We start from the raw sequence: 18,917 nt of genomic DNA on the forward strand, positions 1-18,917 counted from the left end.
GTGATGCGGGCGAGCCAGTCCACGTAGAGGTCGTCGACGGGGCGGTAGTGCAGGAGCTCTCTTGCCAGGAGCAGCGCGGCGTGCGCGTCCGTGGGGGCACGATGGGCGTGGGACGACGAAGCGGCTGGAGTTAGCGACGGTGTGGCAGTGCGGCCCTCCCGCCGCACCGAAGGATGCTAGGACGAGGCCTGCTGCTCGTTCCCCGCTGGGCCGGTGGCGGCGTTGGCGGCAGGCGACGGGGAACGACGAGGGCGTCCGCCGACGGGCGCCATTTGGGCGACGCGGCACCGAAGGATGCTAGGACGAGGCCTGCTGCTCGTTCCCCGCCGGGCCGGTGGCGGCGTTGGCGGCAGGCGACGGGGAACGATGAGGGCGTCCACCGACGGGCGCCATTTGGGCGACGCGGGTGGCAAGAGCAGCTCGGCGCTCGGCACGAGCCCGACGAGCGTCAGCCATGGACACGACGGAAGATCACACGCGAATAGCGGAAGAAAGATTCCGGCGCACCCCTACCTGGCGCGCCAAATGTCGGATTTTAGGTTTCGGCAGACCCTTGAGGTTCGAACACTGGGGTGTGCGCGGAGATCTCTCCCCTACCGATCTACGTCCAATCTCCTTGCGTGATCTAAGCTGGAAACAACGAACAATACAAGGGACACGAGGTTTATACTGGTTCAGGCCACCGTTGTGGTGTAATACCCTACTCCAGTGTGTGGTGTGGTGGATTGCCTCAGGGGCTGATGATGAACAGTACAAGGGAAGAATAGCCTCGTGAGAGGTGTTCTTGAGCTGGTGCGATGAACTGCTTGGGTGAGTTCAGTCGCCTCTCTCTCTCTCTGCTAGGGTTCTACCAGATCTCTCGATGTCTCTCGACCTTCTGTCTGATATCCCTTTCCTCTGTGGTGGCTAGCTCTATTTATAGAGGCCCTGGGCCTCTCCCCAAATAATGAGCGGGAAGGGCGCCAACAATTGGCCATTTTGAAGGGGGACATCTAGTACAAGTTATCCTGACCAAAGGTGGTCTTCGGCTGCCAAAAGTACAGGTGATGACGCCGTCTTGGGCTCCACGGTGACCTCCGTCCTGCCGCTCTGCTGGTTTTGGTCTCGTTGCACCGGAATGGTAACCTTTGCCCAATGCCTTGGCATGTGCTTGCCCCCTTTGCACCAAAGGGGAAACAAGGATACTGCGCAGGCCGGCGCCCGCCTGGTCTCGATCGTCATGGCTTGCGTCACGGGCTCCTCGCGAGGTACCCCTGCCTTGATCTCTCCGCCTCCTGCGAGCCCGCCTGATGAGGCTGCCTCTAAGGAAGTTTTCTGTCGTCCGCCCCATGAGGCTTGGCCCCTCGCGAGGGTCTTGAGCTTGAGCTGATAAAGATGGGCCGTGTTGGGCCCCCACTTGAGCCACGCCACAGGCCGCAGGCAGGCAAGTCTATGGACCCCCGTTCCCAGAACGCCGACAAGTGTTAACTCTAGGAAGTAATGATCCCACTATTTTGGAGGGTGTTGAATCTTATTGTAATAATTTCAAAAGTGGATTTGGAGAGGTCATGACTTTATTTAGAGATGAATCCACTACTTTGGAAGAGGTTTCAATTGATTATGATAACAACGTTGCTATCTATGATGATTATGGTGATGACATATATGCTATAAAGAATAATGATAACCATGAAACTTGTCATCATGATTTTAATTTTCAATTGGACCATGCCAATCAAGTATCACATGATAGTTATTTTGTTGAATTTTCTCCCACCACTATTGGTGAGAAGAAATTTGCTTATGTGGAGAATAATAAAAATTCCATGCTTGCGGATCATGAAAAGAATGCTTTATGTTATAGTTATATTGTTGAATTCATTCATGATGCTGAAAATTATTATGAGAGAGGAACATTTGCTTTTACATATCTCAATAATATCAAATTTCCTCTCTATGTGTTGAAAATCTTGAAGTTTTGCTTGTTTTACCTTCCTATGCTAGTTGATTCTTGCTTCCATAATTTGTTTGCTCACAAAATCCCTATGCATAGGAAGTGTGTTAGGCTTAAATTTTCTTGCCATATGATTCATGATGCTCTTGTTATGTTTGAATCCTTTGCTTTTATGTGAGCATCATTGAAATCATCATGCCTAACTAAAAGGCATTAAAGAAAAACACTTATTAGGAGACAACCTAATATTTATATCTACTATATTTTTGTGTTCACATGATTAGGCTACTATAGTGATCATATTTTATTTCTTTCTTTTCAATAAAGTGCCAAGTCGAGCCTTTGGGATAGTGTGGATGATAGTTGACTTGATTCTGTGCAAAAACAGAAACTCTTACGCCCAGTTCTGGAATTTTGTAAATTCACAAAAACGTGTTTTTGCGCTGAACTTTTTACAGATGATTGATATATAAATTCCCCATGTTGTTCTAACTTTTCAGAATTTTTAGAATTGCAGAAGTATGGTCATTGTCCAGATCATTAAAGACTGTTCTGTTTTTGATAGATTATGTTTTCAATGCATATTTTGTTTGTTTCCTAGTTTCTATGGCTTATATTGCTCAATATAAATTTTGGAAATGATAAGGTACAGTAGGCATTGTGTGAAAACAATTACGAATCTTGTCTTTGACAGTAACAAAGTGAATGGTTTGCTTTTTATCGTACTAACCTATCTCACGATGTTTCGTTAAGTTTTGTGTGGTTGAAGTATTAGTTTTGGGTGAGATATCGATATGAGGAGATAAGACCCTACGCTTGGGGATTCCCAAGGCACACCCAAGGTAATATTCAAGTAAGATCCAAGCAACTAAGCTTGAGGCTCTTTCGTCTCCAACATTATGAGTAACCTCACTTGGAGCTATATTTGCATTCGTCACATGATATGTCTTTTTCTTGGAGAATCATTTTATTTTGTTTGTATTTGATTGTTTTTATTTAGAATAATGTTTTGTATCTTTTACTTCAATAAAAAATTCAAGTATAGCCTTTGCCATGCTTATTTTGCAAGTCTATATGTTGCTGTTTGAAAACAGAAAGTTGCACGCTAGTGCGTGAATTCTTGAGAAAAGTCAGAATGTGATAAAATGTTGCTTTTTGAAAAATAAGATATGATAAATTTTCTACAGTGTGGTAATTTTTTAGAATTTTTGGAGTTAGATAAGTATGAATCTTCTTGCATTCTTTACAGACTGTCATGTTTAGGCAGATTGCTGTTATATTTGCATATGTTTGCATGTTTAATAATTCTATTTGAGAATAGGAGTATTAAATATGCAGAGGATTTTAGTATGCAATGTTAAATAATAATTTTAGTGATTTGCAACAGTAGAGAATAATAATATTATTGCATTGATTTATACTAACTTATCTCACGAGTTCTTCTTGAGTTTTTTGGATGACGTTTTTAAGATTAAGGGAAACCGTGATATAAAAGGAATTAAGGAGGCACAAAAGCTCAAGCTTGGGATGCCTAAGGCATCCCAAGATAATATTTCAAGAAGTCTCAAGCATCTAAGTTTGGGGATGCCCTGGTAGGCATCCTTCCTTTCTTCATCAACAACTATCGGTTAGTCTTGGTTGAGCCTAAGTTTTGGCTTCTTCACACGTTGGGTGCTGTCCTTGGTGTGTCCTTTTATTTTATTTTTGCTTCCTGTTTTAATAAAATACTTAGATCTGATTTTTTTTAAATAAGAGAGTCCTCACACAGCTACCTATTTACTTAACTACTCCTTTGATCTTCACTTATATCTTTTTGGAGTAGTTTGTCGAACACTCTCATGCTTCAGTTATATTATTTTTAGAGTTGATAATAGTGACAATTTGCACAAGCTATAAAATTGGTCCCGAAGTGATGGGTATTCGAGAAGGATATAATAAAAACTTTCATGTAGATCATTGGATATGATAAGTTTGATTCCTTGCAATAGTTTTGCGATATGGAGATAATAATATGTGAGTCATGTTGGTGAGTAATTGTGCTTTAGTGGGAATATTGGTGTTAAGGTTTGTGATTCCCTATGCAAGCACGTAAAGTCAATAGTTATGCAATGAAGTTATATCCTACTTATGGTGCATTATTCAGTGTTAGTTATGTTTAATGCGTGTTTATGATCATCTTCTTTTTTTGGTTGGTTGCTTCTCAATCTATTTGTTAGCCTTCATTTGTACTAAGCAGGAATGTTTCTTGTGCATCCAACTCCTAAAATGCAAAGTTGTGCCATATGAGTCCACCATACCTACCTATATGCGGTATTTCCATGCCGTTCCAAGTAAATTTGCATGTGCAACTCTAATTTTCAAAATGAATTTCCGTTTTGTGTGCCCGTACCACTCATGAAGCGGCAGGGGGTGGCCAATATTTTCCATGATAGGTATTTTATTCTCATGATGAGTGTTTATTCACTTGTCATTGCACGAGAGTGTGGCAGGTAATAGGGATTCCCAGTCCCGAAATGAAAAATACTATGATAATAAATTCCTTGGAAATTGTTGGTATGGAAGGCACCCGTGGATATGGCTAGCCATGGATTGTGAAAAATGGTGAAAAGGAAATAAACTTTACTTTCTATTTGGGAACTGCCTATAATTTGTCTAGCATGGAAGATATTGGGAATTCTTGGTCGTTTTCGTTGACAGGAAAATCATGCCTCTCAAAATAATTTTATCTCTCAACTTAAGCCTTGAGCTCTGACACCTCTACAAATCTCTGCTTCTCTCTGCGAAGGGCCTATCTATTTACTTTTATGCAAAAATATATATTTTGAGTCTCCATCTTCTCTTACAAAGCACCAACTAGGGAACACTATTGTCATACTTGTGCATTGGATGTAGCTAATATTTGAGTGTGTTTCATGAATGGATCAATGATTGAGCATAATGGGCTAGGGATAGCTTTCTTTAGCATTGATATTTTGAAAGACATGGTTGCTTGTTAGTATGCTTGTTCACTGATGTCTTCATGTCAAATTATAGACTATTGCTTTGAATCATTCAAGTCCAAATGTCCATGCTACAAAAGAAAAGAGCATGTGATAGGTAGCATTCCACATCAAAAATTCCATTTTCAATTGCTACTCTATCTTGATGAGTTTTATGAGAAAGAGTTGCGGTTATGATGGTATGAAAAGTGATTGAAATTATCATTGTTCAAACTTATGCACTATGCTAGCATTCACACTTCATAAATTATTTCTTTTATCATTTACCTACTCGAGGACGAGTAGGAATTAAGCTTGGGGATGTTGATACGTCTCCAACGTATCTATAATTTATGAAGTATTCATGACATGTTTACAACAATTTTATATGGTTTTGGTATGATTTGAATGGAACTAATCCGGACTAGCACTGTTTTCAGCAGAACTACCATGGTGTTGTTTTTTATGCATAAATTGAAGTTCTCGAAATTGGACGAAACTTTTGGAGATTTTTTATGGAAAAAAATGAAGAATATTGGAGCAAAGGGGGGCCCTACTTCCCACTAGGCACAAGGGCGTGCAATCCCCTCTGGCGCGCCCTGGTGGGTAGTGGGCCCCTTGAGGCCCATCTTAGCGTGAGACCGACGCCAAAAAATTCTATAAATAAAGAAACCCCCAGAAATAACCCTAGATCAGAAGTTATGCCGCCGCAAGCCTCTATAGCCACGAAAAACCAATCTAGACCCTATTCTGGCACCCTACCAGAGGGGGAAATCATCACCGGAGGCCATCTTCATCATCCCGGCGGCCATCATGATGAGGAGGGAGTAGTCCACCCTCGGGGCTGAGGGTTTGACTAGTAGCTATGTGTTTGATCTCTCTCTCTCTCTCACGTGTTCTTGATTTGGCATAATCTTGATGTAACTTGAGCTTTGTTAATATAGTTGCATCATATGGTGTTTCTCCCTCTATCTTGTTGTGATGGATTGAGTTTTTCCTTTGAGATTTCACTTTTAACAGATTGAATACTTTTATGGATTTGAGAACACTTGATGTATGTGTTGATATGAATACCCGTGGTGACAATGGAGTATCATATTGATTCACTTGATATATATGTTTTGGCACTCAAATCGCGGATTCCCGAGGTGACATTGGGGTAATCTATGCATAGGGGTTGATGCATGTTTTTGTCTGTGTTTCTCTGGTAGAAATCTCGGGGCACTCTTTGAGGTTCTTTGTGTTGGATTGAATATCGAATATGAAATTGTTTGATGCATATCGTATAATCAACTCACGGATACTTGTGGCGGCATTGGAGTATCTAGGTGACATTAGAGTTGGTTGATGTGTATCATATGGTGTTATTTTAGTATGAACTCTTGGGCTATTTGTGGCACTTATAGGGATAGCTCGATAGATCGATCGGAAAGGATATTTTTGAGGTGGTTTCGTACCCTGCAAACAATTTCTTCATATGTTCTCCGCTAGATAAGAACTTTGGAATGATTCTTCATCGCATGTTAAGAGATGCTTATATGATCCAATTATATTAGCATTGTTGAGAGATTGCACTAGTGAGAGTATGAACCTAGGCCTCATTTTCAAGCATTGTAATACCGTTTGTGCTCACTTTTGTTACTTGCTACCTTGCTATTTTTTATTGTTCCTATTACAAAAATCAATATCTACTATCATTACTACACTTATATCACCATCTCTTCGCCGAACTAGTGCACCTATAAAATTTACAATTATATTTGGTGTGTTGGGGACACAAGAGACTCTTTGTTATTTGGTTGCAGGGTTGTTAGAGAGAGACCATCTTCATCCTACGCATCCCATGGATTAATAAAACTTAGGTCATCCACTTGAGAGAAAATTACTACTGTCCTACAAAACTTTGCACTTGGAGGCCCAACACGAGTCTACAAGAATAAAGTTGCATAGTAGACATCATGTATGTCTCCGATTGGTGGGGTTATCTCTTGTCTCTTCCTTGTTCTTCGATCCTGCAGGTACCTAGGATATTGGAGTTCGATCAATGAGGTGGTTAGGAGTAGGGAGGATAGGAAACGTTATTCTAAACACCAATTACATGAAGGTTTAGTACGGTAGCGGAAAAATAGAAGTCAAGATTGGACCGACGGGGAGAAAAGAAAGGACCGTAAGGCTTTGTCACAAATTCAACTCCATTTACATAATAGTATTTTACAAGAAGTATTGAGCGAGAAAACAGCCGCCGCTCTATGGTAAAGCTGGAAGGGATTGGCATGACAAAAGATCTCACTAGCAAGATGCATCTTAAGCAAAAAAATATTCCTGCACAGGTTACTCGAGGGAGGTAATGTTTTGAATCATTAGAACTTAAAGAGATTATATTCGATCTAGCTGCAATGGATGTTAAGTATGACGAGGAAGATATGACTTTAATGTTACTATGTTCACTGTCAAGTTCTTATGCCAATCTAGAGACACCATATTATACAGTCGTGATACTCTCATGCTTAATAAAGTTTATGAAGCTTTGAACTCTACAGAGAAGATGAAACTAGTGGTGCCTCATGATGGTTCAAGTTTATCCCAAGCCGAGGGATTACATGTTCGTGGCAGGACCAAATAGAAGAACTCACATAATGGAAACAAAGGCAAAAGTAAGCACGACTACAGGGGCGGATCGTATTCCAGGGCAAAAAACAATATTGCAGATATTGCAAGAGAGACGGGCATGACATCTCTTAGTGTTTCAAGTTGCAGAACAAAGAAAAGAGTAATGGCACATACAAGCCGAAAGGTAACAAAGAAGGTGAGAATTCTGCTAACGTTGCTCGTGATGATAGTCCCGATGATGCTTTTATTGTTATTGTTGGATGTGCTGAGACCAATGATGATTGGGTACTTGACATTGCATATACTTTTCATATGTGCTCGCAGAGAGATTGATTTACTACTTTTGATTCTACTACTACTGATACGGGCTCCGTTTTAGGTTTTGATAATTCACCATGTAAGATTGAAGGCATAGGTTCCTTTCAAATCAAGATGTTTGATGGCACAATCAGAACTTTGACATATTTTCAATATGTTCCGAATATGAAGAGAGATCTTATCTCTGTGAGCGCCCTTGATGCAAAAGGGTAAAGTATTCAAGTGGAGATAGATCAAAGGTTCTCTTATTGTGATGAAAGGTGACTTAAGTTTGACCAATGGTATTTACTACCTTTGAGGTTCTACCATTTTAGGTAATGCTACTCTGTTTATTTCAAAGAATTCTGATTGTTATGCTGCTAACCTTGGGCATATGCGCCTTGGACATATGAGTTAACTTGGTTTGGCAGAGTTAACTAAGAGAGGTCTTTTTGATGGATATGAAATTGGAAAATTGAAATTTTGTGAGCATTGTATTTTTGGCAGGTACAAGAGGGTGAAGTTCAACACTTATAAATTCTAGTACTGTGTTGGGCTAGCCGTAGTACAAACGGTGTGGGGCGCTGCGTTGACATCGACGCGTACGAGTACAACTCGTTTACTTGTCCTTTAAGAACTTCTATATATTGCCTCTCATATATACCCCATGTAGTCGCACCTAAAGACGACTAAGAGCTTTGTTCACGACACATCACGAGGTCGAAGAAGACTTTGACGCCCCAAAGGACTTGGTGTATCTTTCAATTTCAATTAAGAGTGTTTATGTACGGGTTTGTGTTACTTAATATATACTCCCTCTCGTACAGAAATATAAGAGCATTTAGATCACTACTTTAGTGATCTAAATGCTCTTATATTTCTTTACAGAGGGAGTACATTTTTTGTCTTTAGAAAAAACCTCAAACACCCAAAATAAACCATACAAGATAATAATAATTAAATGAAGTATCCAGTCATCAGGAAAAAGCCGCTAGTGTTGCAAGCCACATTGTGGCCACCATTCTGCCAGAGCACACAGCCCCTGGTATCTTTGGAAATAGACGAGATCACGAGAGGGAAATATTCTGTCCTGGCCTGGCCAGCTGCCACCCACCCTGCACGAGGGATTTCCAAAGCTAGGCCAGCAGCAGGATGTCAACATTCCATGAAACTTCTCCATGACATCGACGTCTTCGCATCAGACAAAAAGTTTCCCTGCATAAACATCTCTCGTGTTTCTTAAACTAATCAGTCATCAGGAAAAACGAGCTAACCGCAATGACAACAGCTGGAATAGGGGGGTTGTTCTCTGGCGTGGACTGCAGACATTCCGGCCTTGAATTATTGTGAGCATATTTGCAGCTGCCGGCCATATGCAACATGCCACCCAGTACATGTACACATGCATGGGAGGGGCAGCTGTAAGTCGCCACCTGCTTTGTGCTTGCTGAATGATGGCTTTGACTATCTAAAATGCTAGCTTCTGCCTCCTGAACATGCTTACCTTACCTCATCTGGAGATTTGAGAAAATAACAAGCTGTTAAAATAATGTGAGAATGGTGCCAGAAACTAAGGGCCACTAGGGTTTTAAAAACATCGTAATATGAAAAACATGGGAATATGGTATCATGACATTTGGAATCCTGAGATTGAAAACACTAGAATCGGTAGCGGAAGTTGTTTGGTTGCATCACGGGAAAACCATGAGAATTTTTATATAGATATTGAGTGCATGTCATGCTTGTCAAGATACAAGATAGACATAGGAACATGAAAAATGTAGGAATAGATATCCTGACATTTGGAGTCGTACATGAACCAGGAAAAACACATGAACTTTCTATTGAGATCGCCGTCAAAAACTCCCTATTGAGATATGACACCTAAACTTGCTAGAAATTCTATGGAATCATGATGTTGGAGAAAAGTCAAGAGGAATTTTGGAGGGGTTACTCCTTTGAATCAAATGGGCTCTAGAAAAACCTCCTATGGGTTCGAATCCTACAAAATTGATTTAAAATTCGTTTGAACTAAAGAAGCCATAGAGTAGGAAAACAATCCACACAACTTTTGGAGAATTTATTCCTTTGAAATAAATGGATTCAAAAATTCCGAGTGGATTGGAATCCTACAAAAAATTCTTTGCACCAAGGCCATGCTGATTCCATACCTCCCCCTCCAGGCCTCCAGCATCTTCCTCACCGCTGCTTTCACATAAGTTTTCGGTTATTCAACTTCTGCTCATACATGACAAAAACATCATTTTGCCTGAAGCAAATGTATATGTTCTTATGGAAACTTGCCTCCATCAATTTCTCAAATGTATCAGCAACAATAGGTTTGTAGGAAAGAAAACACTGTACACCTCCGATCCAAAATAAGTACTTCCTCCGTTCGGGAAAAGTTGTCCAGAGCTTAGTTCATTTCAAATTTTACAAAAAAAACCTTTCGGTTTTAAATCTAGTGCTAATCCCCCCCCACCTCTGCTTCTTCCTCCTTCGACCAAGCGGCCGCCGTAGCCACCGCCGCCAGCCGCCGTAGAAAGAGCGGGCGACCACCTCCGCCGACGCCCACCTGCGCCGTAGCCCACCTGCGGTTGCTCAACCGCTACGAACGTGGGCCGTCCGCACGGAGGCGAGCTGCCCCGCCGCTGCGAACGTGGACCGTCCGCACGGAGGTGAGCTGCCCCGCCGCCCAGCCGAGGCTGCTCCTCCAAGGCGACCACCTCGACGGGCGCCTCCTCCTCGTGGCCCTGCTCGCGTCCCTGGCCCTGCTCGCCGGTTCCTCACCCCCGCGGCAACCCCAGGCGCCGCTGCCGACCCCGGTCGCCGCTCCCCTCTTGAAGAATTCGGCAGGCAGGGCAAGGCGGATCTTCCCCGGCGGAGAGAGGACCACACAAACCTGCTGATGCCACAGCCGATTGCTTCTGCTGATTGCTTCTGCTGATTGCCTCTGGTGATTGCTTCTGCCCTCGAATGCTGATTGCTTCTGCTGATTGCCTCTGCCCTCGAGCACCTCGACTGCTGATTGCCTCTGCTGCTGCTGTTGGCTGCAGGTACAGTGCCAATTGCAGTATCAATTTCATTTTGTCAAAGAAGTACTCCATCAGCGTCAATTGCAGTGTTAATTGGAGTATTAAAATTCTCAATTGCAATGCTGATCTACTGCTGATGTTATCTGAAATTTACAGTGTTTTGTGTCTGTCAATCATACTCCATTCAGTGTCCTGTGTCAGAAATTTGGTGAAGTGAAGGTGAGGTGAAGTAACTGAATTCACTAGCATAATCTGAATCAAACAAAGCATAGTTTGAATTCACTAGCATAATCTGTTGTAGAAACTAGAATGAGCCTTCTTTTTTTACCCGCCCCCGACCCCGACGCCTCTGGTACTCCGCCTCTGTTCCTGCGAAATCTTGATCACATTAGAGTAAATTGTTCATTTGTTCCTGCGAAAGCTTGATTGCAATCAAAATTAACAGGTTATACAAAGAGTTTAATTGATACAGAGAGTTTAATTGGATTACAATCGAAATTCATTGTCAGGGTCAAAATTCAAAGTATTCCATGCTTGTCCAATTGAATTAAAAACATGTCCCTAAAATTGGAATATTTGAATTAGCTAGGTTTATTCTTCTTCTTCTTCATAAACAGAAAAAAGATGAATATTGCTGGTCTACTTCATAAACAGAATATTCTTCAGTAAACACTTGTAAATCTAGAGTGGTTATAAACTTATTTTCTGGAATCATCAATGTGCATTGCTGGTACTAAAAATGCACATTGCTCGTATGTTCAGAGATATAGACAGAGCTAACCAAATGTTCAGAAGATCCTTACTGTAACCAAATCATATGCTAGCTACTGTCTATTGCTTTGCCTATGTTCCTTTATTTTTGAGAATGAGCTAGCTTCTGAAGAAATAAAATGGATACTGTATTAGTCAAAAATAAATGGCTCACTTGTTCCTGGCAGAAAATCAGGACTAAATGTTGTCATCGCCTCCTCTGTTGATTTGAAGCACCAGCAGTACGGCAAGAAGAGTTGGCAATTGAAGCAGCAGCGCCACGAATTGAAGAAGCAGCAGCGCCACGAATTGAAGAAGCAGCAGCAACACATCAATAGCAACAGCAGGCAATTCTGGAGACAAGAGGGACAACATATCAGTTGAAATAACAGCAGCAGATCAACAGAAATAGCAGCAGCTTGCCGGTGGCCCTACTGAATACAGCAACGCAGAGAGCATCAACCAAAATGAACTTTAGTCCATGAAAGTGCAGAGTTTAAGCTCTATTCAGCAAATGAAAACAGCAATACAGACTAACTCTCTTGCTCTCTTGCTCGATGGTCTCGACGAGTAATTTAGATTACAGAATAAGAATAAGAACAAGGGCTTGAGGATGTTCCTATGAATTTTGATGTGTCATGTTTCTTTAAGGAATGGCCATGCAACAGAAGAACTGAGAGAGGGAGTATATGACTTCTCTCAATAAAATTCAATTAAATTATGGAGCTGAATCTGACCTCCAGCTCTACAAACTGAAAATTATGGAGCTGAAAATTATAGAGGCTGTCTCATGCAGTAAAATTTAGTGAAATTTTACAAACTGAAAATTATGGAACTGGTTCTGATTTCCAATTCAGACTCCAGACACCACAGGCACCAAAATTGAGCAGGGAGCAGCGAGACTATTAAATTTAGCTAGACAAGATTTCATAGGAGAGAGCCTGTAGGGCTGTGTGCTCTGCACGTACCCTATGAAGAGGAGAGATCCGCCTTCATATCCGCCGGAAAAGGAAAGGTGAGATTTTGCTCTCCCCAATTTGAAATTTTGCCGGCGGCTCCAACATCTACATCGAGGCGCTGGTGGAGGCAGACGGCGTCTTCCGCGCCGCCCACGACTGCCTCTTCCTCTGGCTGGACGCCGCGCCGGGGATGCTGGAGTGGTACACATTCGGCCTCATCGCGGGCAGGGATAGGGAAATGTGAGTATTTTAGGGAACAAATCGACAGGCAGGGATGGAGGGAGCGGTGGAGCTGGGGGTCGCGGCGTGGTGGAGCTGCGCGGCGTCGCCGGTGTCGCGGGGGAACGGCACGAGCGGAGATGTCGAAGGGGATGATGGACTGCGGGTTCGGTCGGAGTTTCTTCGAGGGTTTTTCTGCAAAAATGTCACGCGGACAACTTTTCCCGGACGGAGGGAGTATCATGGTTAAAACCACGACACTTATCTAGTAGCAAATATAGCATTTCCAAAGCAACAAAAACGTTAGACTGGTGCTGCCTATTTGGTGCATGGTGCCAACCAAGAGAAACTCACAGTACTGGCTATTAAACAAATACCAAGCACAATGATAGCACACAACAGAATGCCCTCGAAGTTATCATTCTTCCTTCGACAAAATATATCATCCTTCCCTGCGCTCAGAAGTGAACTTCGTCTCTTTATTTACAAGCTCGACGTCAAATGATAAATCGGAATATAACATCACCTCCACTATACCACAAACATGCCATTACAAGCATCGGGTCTCCACTTGCTGTCATCCGTTTAGTGAATCAAGCCTAACAGTCCGACAGAAAGCAGTTTACTGCTTTCCTTGAGAATCAGCACACTGAATCCCATGAGCAACACTAGGCATACAACAAACAACAAAGCAAGCGTATATCGAAGCGAAGGGACGTGTTCTACACACTAAATCTTGAGCTAGCTACACCTCTTCCTGCCATCCTATCAACACGGCGGCGGCCAAAGGGCAATCCAAAGAATGATCGAACCACGCCTCCAATCTCTGTCTTGCAGAGTGGGCATACTGCATTTATCTTGAGCCATTTATCGACACATTGCACATGAAACAAATGGTTGCAAGGAAGCTCGCGGAGCTCATCGTCATCTCCGTACTTAGTAAGGCAGATGCAGCAAACCTGCACCAATATTAGAAACTTTGACAGTTATAACTTGTAAATCATGCCGAGAAAGAGCAAATGTGTCCCATATGAGTGTATTAGAAACTGATATGGTAAAGTATTTGGAGAACTTGGGGGGCAGCAATTTGGCCTACACCTAGCTAGTAGTATTTCTTTTGAAAAGAAAAATAGCAAAACATTTTACAACGAGCATGCGTGTGTTTGAACCACATGCACATTCTCATGAACAAATAATATGTGTAGAGCTCTGCGCGAAATCAGACAGAGTGGTGGGCCCCAGCTTATCACATGCAGGATGTTCCTTGCTGATGCTCTAAGAGGGGACATGCTGTTGAATAAGGAGACAACTTGTGAGTCATGCTGAGAAAGAGAGCAAATGTAGCCCAGATGGTGAACATTGGAAATCGATATGGTAGAGTATTTGGAGAGCTAGGCCATGATTTAGTATTGGCCAAATTGTAAAGAGTGGACACACTAACAGATACTCCCTCCGTCCCAAAATATGTGTCGCTGATTCTAAATCAGTGACACTTATTTTTCAGCGACACTTATTTTGGGACGGAGGGAGTATTAATCTAGCCACGTGGAGTACATATTGAATAAGGAGATATCAATGCATGGAAGAGGAGTTCACATGCTAGCAAGAAAACTAGAATGATTTGAAGGTTCACGGGAAGAATACGTGGATATAGTAATACAGAGAAAAGTGTTCCTTGAAACCAAGAATATCTGTCAAAAGCACTTGAGATCAATCTGTGCTACACATTGAGAATAAAAATTATATTCCTATGAATTGTCTGGTGAAGTAGTGCACAAATATCATGAAAAACAATACCATCTATTAATAAATATTCTAAAGTAAGGTACACACAATAAATGTTGCAGCATAACACTGAATTGTTTGGTGAAGTAGTTCACAAATATCACGAAAAACAATACCATCTATTGATAAATATTCTAAAGGTACACACAATAAATGTTGCAGCATAACACTTGTGTTGAATGAAGCTATCGTTCCTAAACCATGGAGCATATGAAGCTCAATAGCAAATCCTTGCAGTATTTGTTGAATATCATGACACAAGAAAAGGATGCAGAATACTCACAGCATCTTCAGCAGAAACAACCCTTTCCTTTTTAGTTCCTGGGCCCAGGATGCCACCCTCACTAAGATTCTCGGAGCTCGAAGCATGATCAAGCACCCAGTTTTTGCTTCGTTTTGGTTTAAATTTGTAGGTTGGCAATGCATCAATTAGCTCTTGAGTAGCTCCTTTACTTTGACCCAAATCCTCTTGGAGGCGCAAAACGGAAATTAAGCATGGAAAGCAGCAGCATATCGCTGCACACATGATGAACGGAATGGCATACCCAACACAACTAAGTGCAAGGAACGCTAAACATAGCCTATAAAGGGGCAGCAAAATCAGTTGGGAGTTCAACAAAAATAATGGAATAAACACAGAGCAGTGCAATTACCTATACATATTTGGAGCGTCCTGAGCATCTGATGAAGTGCCACGCCCACCAAAAATCCACACATTGCCAACAACAAACCATATAGCAAAGAAACAGTCTACAGCTGTCTTGGAGTGATAAGCCAATATGCTAGGCCTATAAAACATAATCACATCAAATAACAGCATTCATTCACTTCAAATTTAACATACAACCAAGTACTATAAGACCCCACATCACCGAGTTCTACAAGTTACTAACCAAATAAGAATACTTTAGACAAGAGTAAAATAACACCGGTTTAACTTAGTTAAAGAGGATATGTTATGAACTTATGATCCACATAGCTGCATACTTCTGTAAAGCACAACACAGAAGGGGCAATCATCAAACCAGTCTAGTCAGACATGTGAAGCAGGCATGGTGATATTATGCTATGGCATAGGGAATTGCCCTAGTCCGTGGAACAAATTTCTACTATGTCTTCCTATACTTCCATAAGAAATAAGCAAATGGAAAAGAAAATGAGAATATATGATAACTAAGTTGTAGAATATTTCCTGTATATAGGCATATTTCTAGTTCTTTTTTGGTGAGGCTTTATGTGGTAGTTACTCCCTCCGTTCCGAATTACTTGTCACAGGTATGGATGTATCTAGATGTATTTTAGTTCTAGATACATCCATTTCTATGACGAGTAATTTAGAACGGAGGGAGTATATGCTAAAAGATATGAACGCATAATTATCTGCTGTGCCACTATATTCTTTAACTTTGAGGTGATGTGGCACACTAAGATTGACACTGGACATGTCGTTCGAGTGGCATACACTAATTACATTGGTCCATATTAAGTAAAGATATCAGCAAGATTTTGCCCACAAAAGTGAACAGTTCTACAACTATTTGCCATGTGGAATAAAAAAGCCTATGAAGTTCTCCTTTCCAAATTCACAAATCTTGGAAAGCCGTCAAAAGGTGTTTCTTTTGCTGAGTGTTTAAGGCTGACAGGCTTACTGGCAAACCAAAAAAAGAACATATACTTGGGAGATAAGCATGGAAAGGAAGAAGTTCTGAAAAGAAGACGTTGAAATCTTTTCACAAAACACTCCTGTCCTGATTTACAGAAATTGTTGTGGTAGCTTTATACAATGCTATACTGTAAAATAAAACTGCACATATATTATCTTATCTCTACAAACTGATAATTGCATTTGCTTATTTTAAAGGTTTTGCTTAAGCTTTTATAATTTTTATTTAACTCTTATCTCAGATTCGTTTTCACACTGTACATTTTTATATACCTACTACATAATTTTAGTAAACAAGCGTAAGATCATACAAAACTAAACTAATTGTGTGATGCTCTAGAGGTTGCCATTTCATTCAACTTAACCATTAACTTCTTCCTTTCACCATTTCAGATTTCTGGAAAACACATATAAGACCATAAGATTTAAAATGCATAGGAGTGTGACTGCATAGAAGGATTCCTCGAGATGTAGAAGCTTAGGGAACTCAAATCAAAATTAACACGGAGTTAAATATCACCTTGGACAAGCAATTGTGATACACCCAAGATGCAAGACAGTGCCACTGGTACGCTGATTGCGTCCTTCTGATGAAGATGAAGTCAAAGTAGGATAAGTTGTAGGTGGCTGTTCAGGTTCTTCCTCTGAAGGTCTGTTTCGATGGACATAGCGCCAATATACAAGAGGAAGACTTGCAGTGCAGCCAACTGTATAACCAATTATCCATGCAACTAAAGGGGCATGGGGAAGTTCATGTCTTGACAAGATGAGGATGACAATAGCAGCTGTAATCTGTGCTACATACATGACAAATTCAAACGAGATCCATAAACCAGAATTCCAAAGACTTGTTCCACGACCATAGAAACTATCTCTTCTAGGAAATGATAAATTTCTGGAGCTGTAAGCAGTTGGTGACGTTGATGCTGAAGACACTGGCGATGGCGTTCGCGTGCTTGTTGAAGGCCAATCTTCCTGATGTGGTTCATCCGTATCACTGTGCAGATCTTGATGACTGGTTGATGTTGATGCGGTTTCCCCATGTGCTACATTTATAACATGCTCGTGTGCATCGCAGTTAGCATGCTCCATCAATAACTTGAATTTGAATTTACAGATTTCCAGATTAGCTCTAATCACACAAGAGCAAGTGCATAGTCATCATGGCTAACCATATCTCATTCCCCATATTTTTTGACTAGGGGCTACAAAATGGCCATGTTTTGGTGAAAATACAGCTGAGCAGAATATTGATTCTCAGTATAATCCACTGAATTTAGTTTGTCAATTAGGATAGCTTCAATTACTTCAAAGAAGATCCCAGTGCCTGGTAGGCTACAAAATTGAAAACAAAGAACCTGTCATAAACCTATTTCAATACATACACAAAGAATTGTAGACTTATAAATGCATTATGTAGGCGAAAGTATGATCAGTGGAGGCCAATTGTGAGAAATAAAGCAGTAAAGCGAAGCATATGAGGCATATAACGAGTCTGCATATAGCATTTCTTCAAATACTATCCTGTTTATTCCAGTAGACAGGAATATCATGATGTTTAACAGGCCATGGGCATCAGTGCAACACATGAACGTTCCCTGAAAGTCAAAGCGCCTGATGAATTTCAATCTGCATCATAAGTCGAATTTTGTTTCCCCCAGCCATTTTTTTTGTACAGCTAGTTGAATAGGATAGTACGAAAGTATTGAGCAATAATTTTTTTTTCTGCACAATTAATAAGGGCCTGACTCTTTATTCTAAGACTAATATAATCATACTAGAAAATCAATTCTGCTCAATATCACTCCTCTCCAACAACAGGGGCGGATCAAGATGGCGTGCCGCGTGGGCGCACCGGCACACCCAAAAATCGTGAGCCTCGGCGTGATTGAAAAAATCGCTAGGTGAAACAACCCCATACCTCAAAACCCAATCGCCTGGGACGGGGTGGAGACAGCGGGAACGCGACGTCCCGGCGAGGGAGGACGGGAACGGCGATGGCGGCAGCGCGCGTGAGAGGCGAGAGGCGGGGGCGGGGGGCGGGATTGAGGCGTCGGCGGCGACGCTGAGGTACGGCACGGCGGCAGCTGCAGCGCACGGTCGTCGACTATAGGAGAGAATTTCGCCACGCGGAAGAGGGGGCAGAGCGGGGCTCCCTTTCGCGAGAGCGACTCAACCCATTTCCTCCCCTCATCCTCGGTGAATGGTGGATGTCCTGTGCGCTCTTCCGTGCTCCCAGTCCAGTGGTCCGGAGAAAGGTGGAGGGTGTTGTCCGCCCGCAATAATTGGTTACGGACGTGCTGGTCTATGGGGCTAGTCTGTGCAGGTGGAAAATGGTTCGGCGCTCGTCTTCGCGTGCCAAGAACGTGTCGGTCCGAGCTCTGCTTTTGTTTTACTTCAATTTGCGGCCAAAAGTAAGAGCAGTCTAGCACAAGCACAATCGTCATGTATGCGGTGGACTTTTTTTTAACATCAGTATAGAGTACGGACACAAGCACTCATATATACGCGCATACACTCATCCATATGAACACGCGTACACACACCCTATCTCTACTAGTAGTACACCCGTGCGTTGCTACAGGCTACAATGCATAAAAATAAATCACACAAATGGTCATATCCAAGGTCAAATCTTATTCCTCATACATCCGAGCATGTAAGCTCCACAAAATTTAACCGTCTGAA

General features: G+C 41.9%; 1 protein-coding gene and 2 long non-coding RNA genes across 4 annotated transcripts; 1 reads left to right on the forward strand and 2 right to left on the reverse strand.

Annotated features, from left to right (window-relative positions):
- Nucleotides 1–10,101: 10,101 nt before the first annotated feature.
- LOC119301298 lies at nucleotides 10,102–12,893 on the reverse strand. The gene is made up of 3 exons (XR_005147001.1): nucleotides 12,572–12,893; nucleotides 11,182–11,956; nucleotides 10,102–10,868 (listed from the first exon to the last, which is right to left on the reverse strand). It is a non-coding gene; the product is annotated as an uncharacterized LOC119301298 (long non-coding RNA).
- Nucleotides 10,868–12,291, forward strand: LOC119301299. The gene is made up of 2 exons (XR_005147002.1): nucleotides 10,868–11,072; nucleotides 11,792–12,291. It is a non-coding gene; the product is annotated as an uncharacterized LOC119301299 (long non-coding RNA).
- Nucleotides 12,894–13,172: 279 nt separating the features above from the next.
- LOC119301300 (E3 ubiquitin-protein ligase At1g63170-like) lies at nucleotides 13,173–18,397 on the reverse strand. 2 transcript variants are annotated; one of them, XM_037578250.1, is made up of 5 exons: nucleotides 18,151–18,397; nucleotides 16,750–17,564; nucleotides 15,220–15,354; nucleotides 14,850–15,147; nucleotides 13,173–13,740 (listed from the first exon to the last, which is right to left on the reverse strand). In XM_037578250.1, exons 2-5 carry the CDS (start codon nucleotides 17,319–17,321, stop codon nucleotides 13,504–13,506), a joined length of 1,242 nt encoding a protein of 413 aa, XP_037434147.1. In that variant the 5' UTR covers nucleotides 17,322–17,564; nucleotides 18,151–18,397; the 3' UTR covers nucleotides 13,173–13,503. The 2 variants fall into 2 exon arrangements, with proteins under 2 accessions (XP_037434147.1, XP_037434148.1); XM_037578251.1 differs by lacking the exon at nucleotides 18,151–18,397 and having other exon boundaries at nucleotides 16,750–17,021; nucleotides 17,063–17,272.
- Between the last annotated feature and the right edge of the window lie 520 nt (nucleotides 18,398–18,917).

The sequence above is a fragment of the Triticum dicoccoides genome, chromosome 5A (assembly GCF_002162155.2).
Source record: "Triticum dicoccoides isolate Atlit2015 ecotype Zavitan chromosome 5A, WEW_v2.0, whole genome shotgun sequence".
NCBI classification, from domain to species: domain Eukaryota; kingdom Viridiplantae; phylum Streptophyta; class Magnoliopsida; order Poales; family Poaceae; genus Triticum; species Triticum dicoccoides.

Excerpts from the sequence above, each read along its gene's own strand:
- LOC119301300 (XM_037578250.1), bottom strand. The coding sequence starts at position 17,321 with ATGGAGCATGCTAACTGCGATGCACACGAGCATGTTATAAATGTAGCA. Across the intron at positions 15,355-16,749 it reads ATCACAATTGCTTGTCCAAG|GCCTAGCATATTGGCTTATC; the intron begins GTGATATTTAAC and ends TATGTTTTATAG. Across the intron at positions 15,148-15,219 it reads GACGCTCCAAATATGTATAG|GCTATGTTTAGCGTTCCTTG; the intron begins GTAATTGCACTG and ends GCCCCTTTATAG.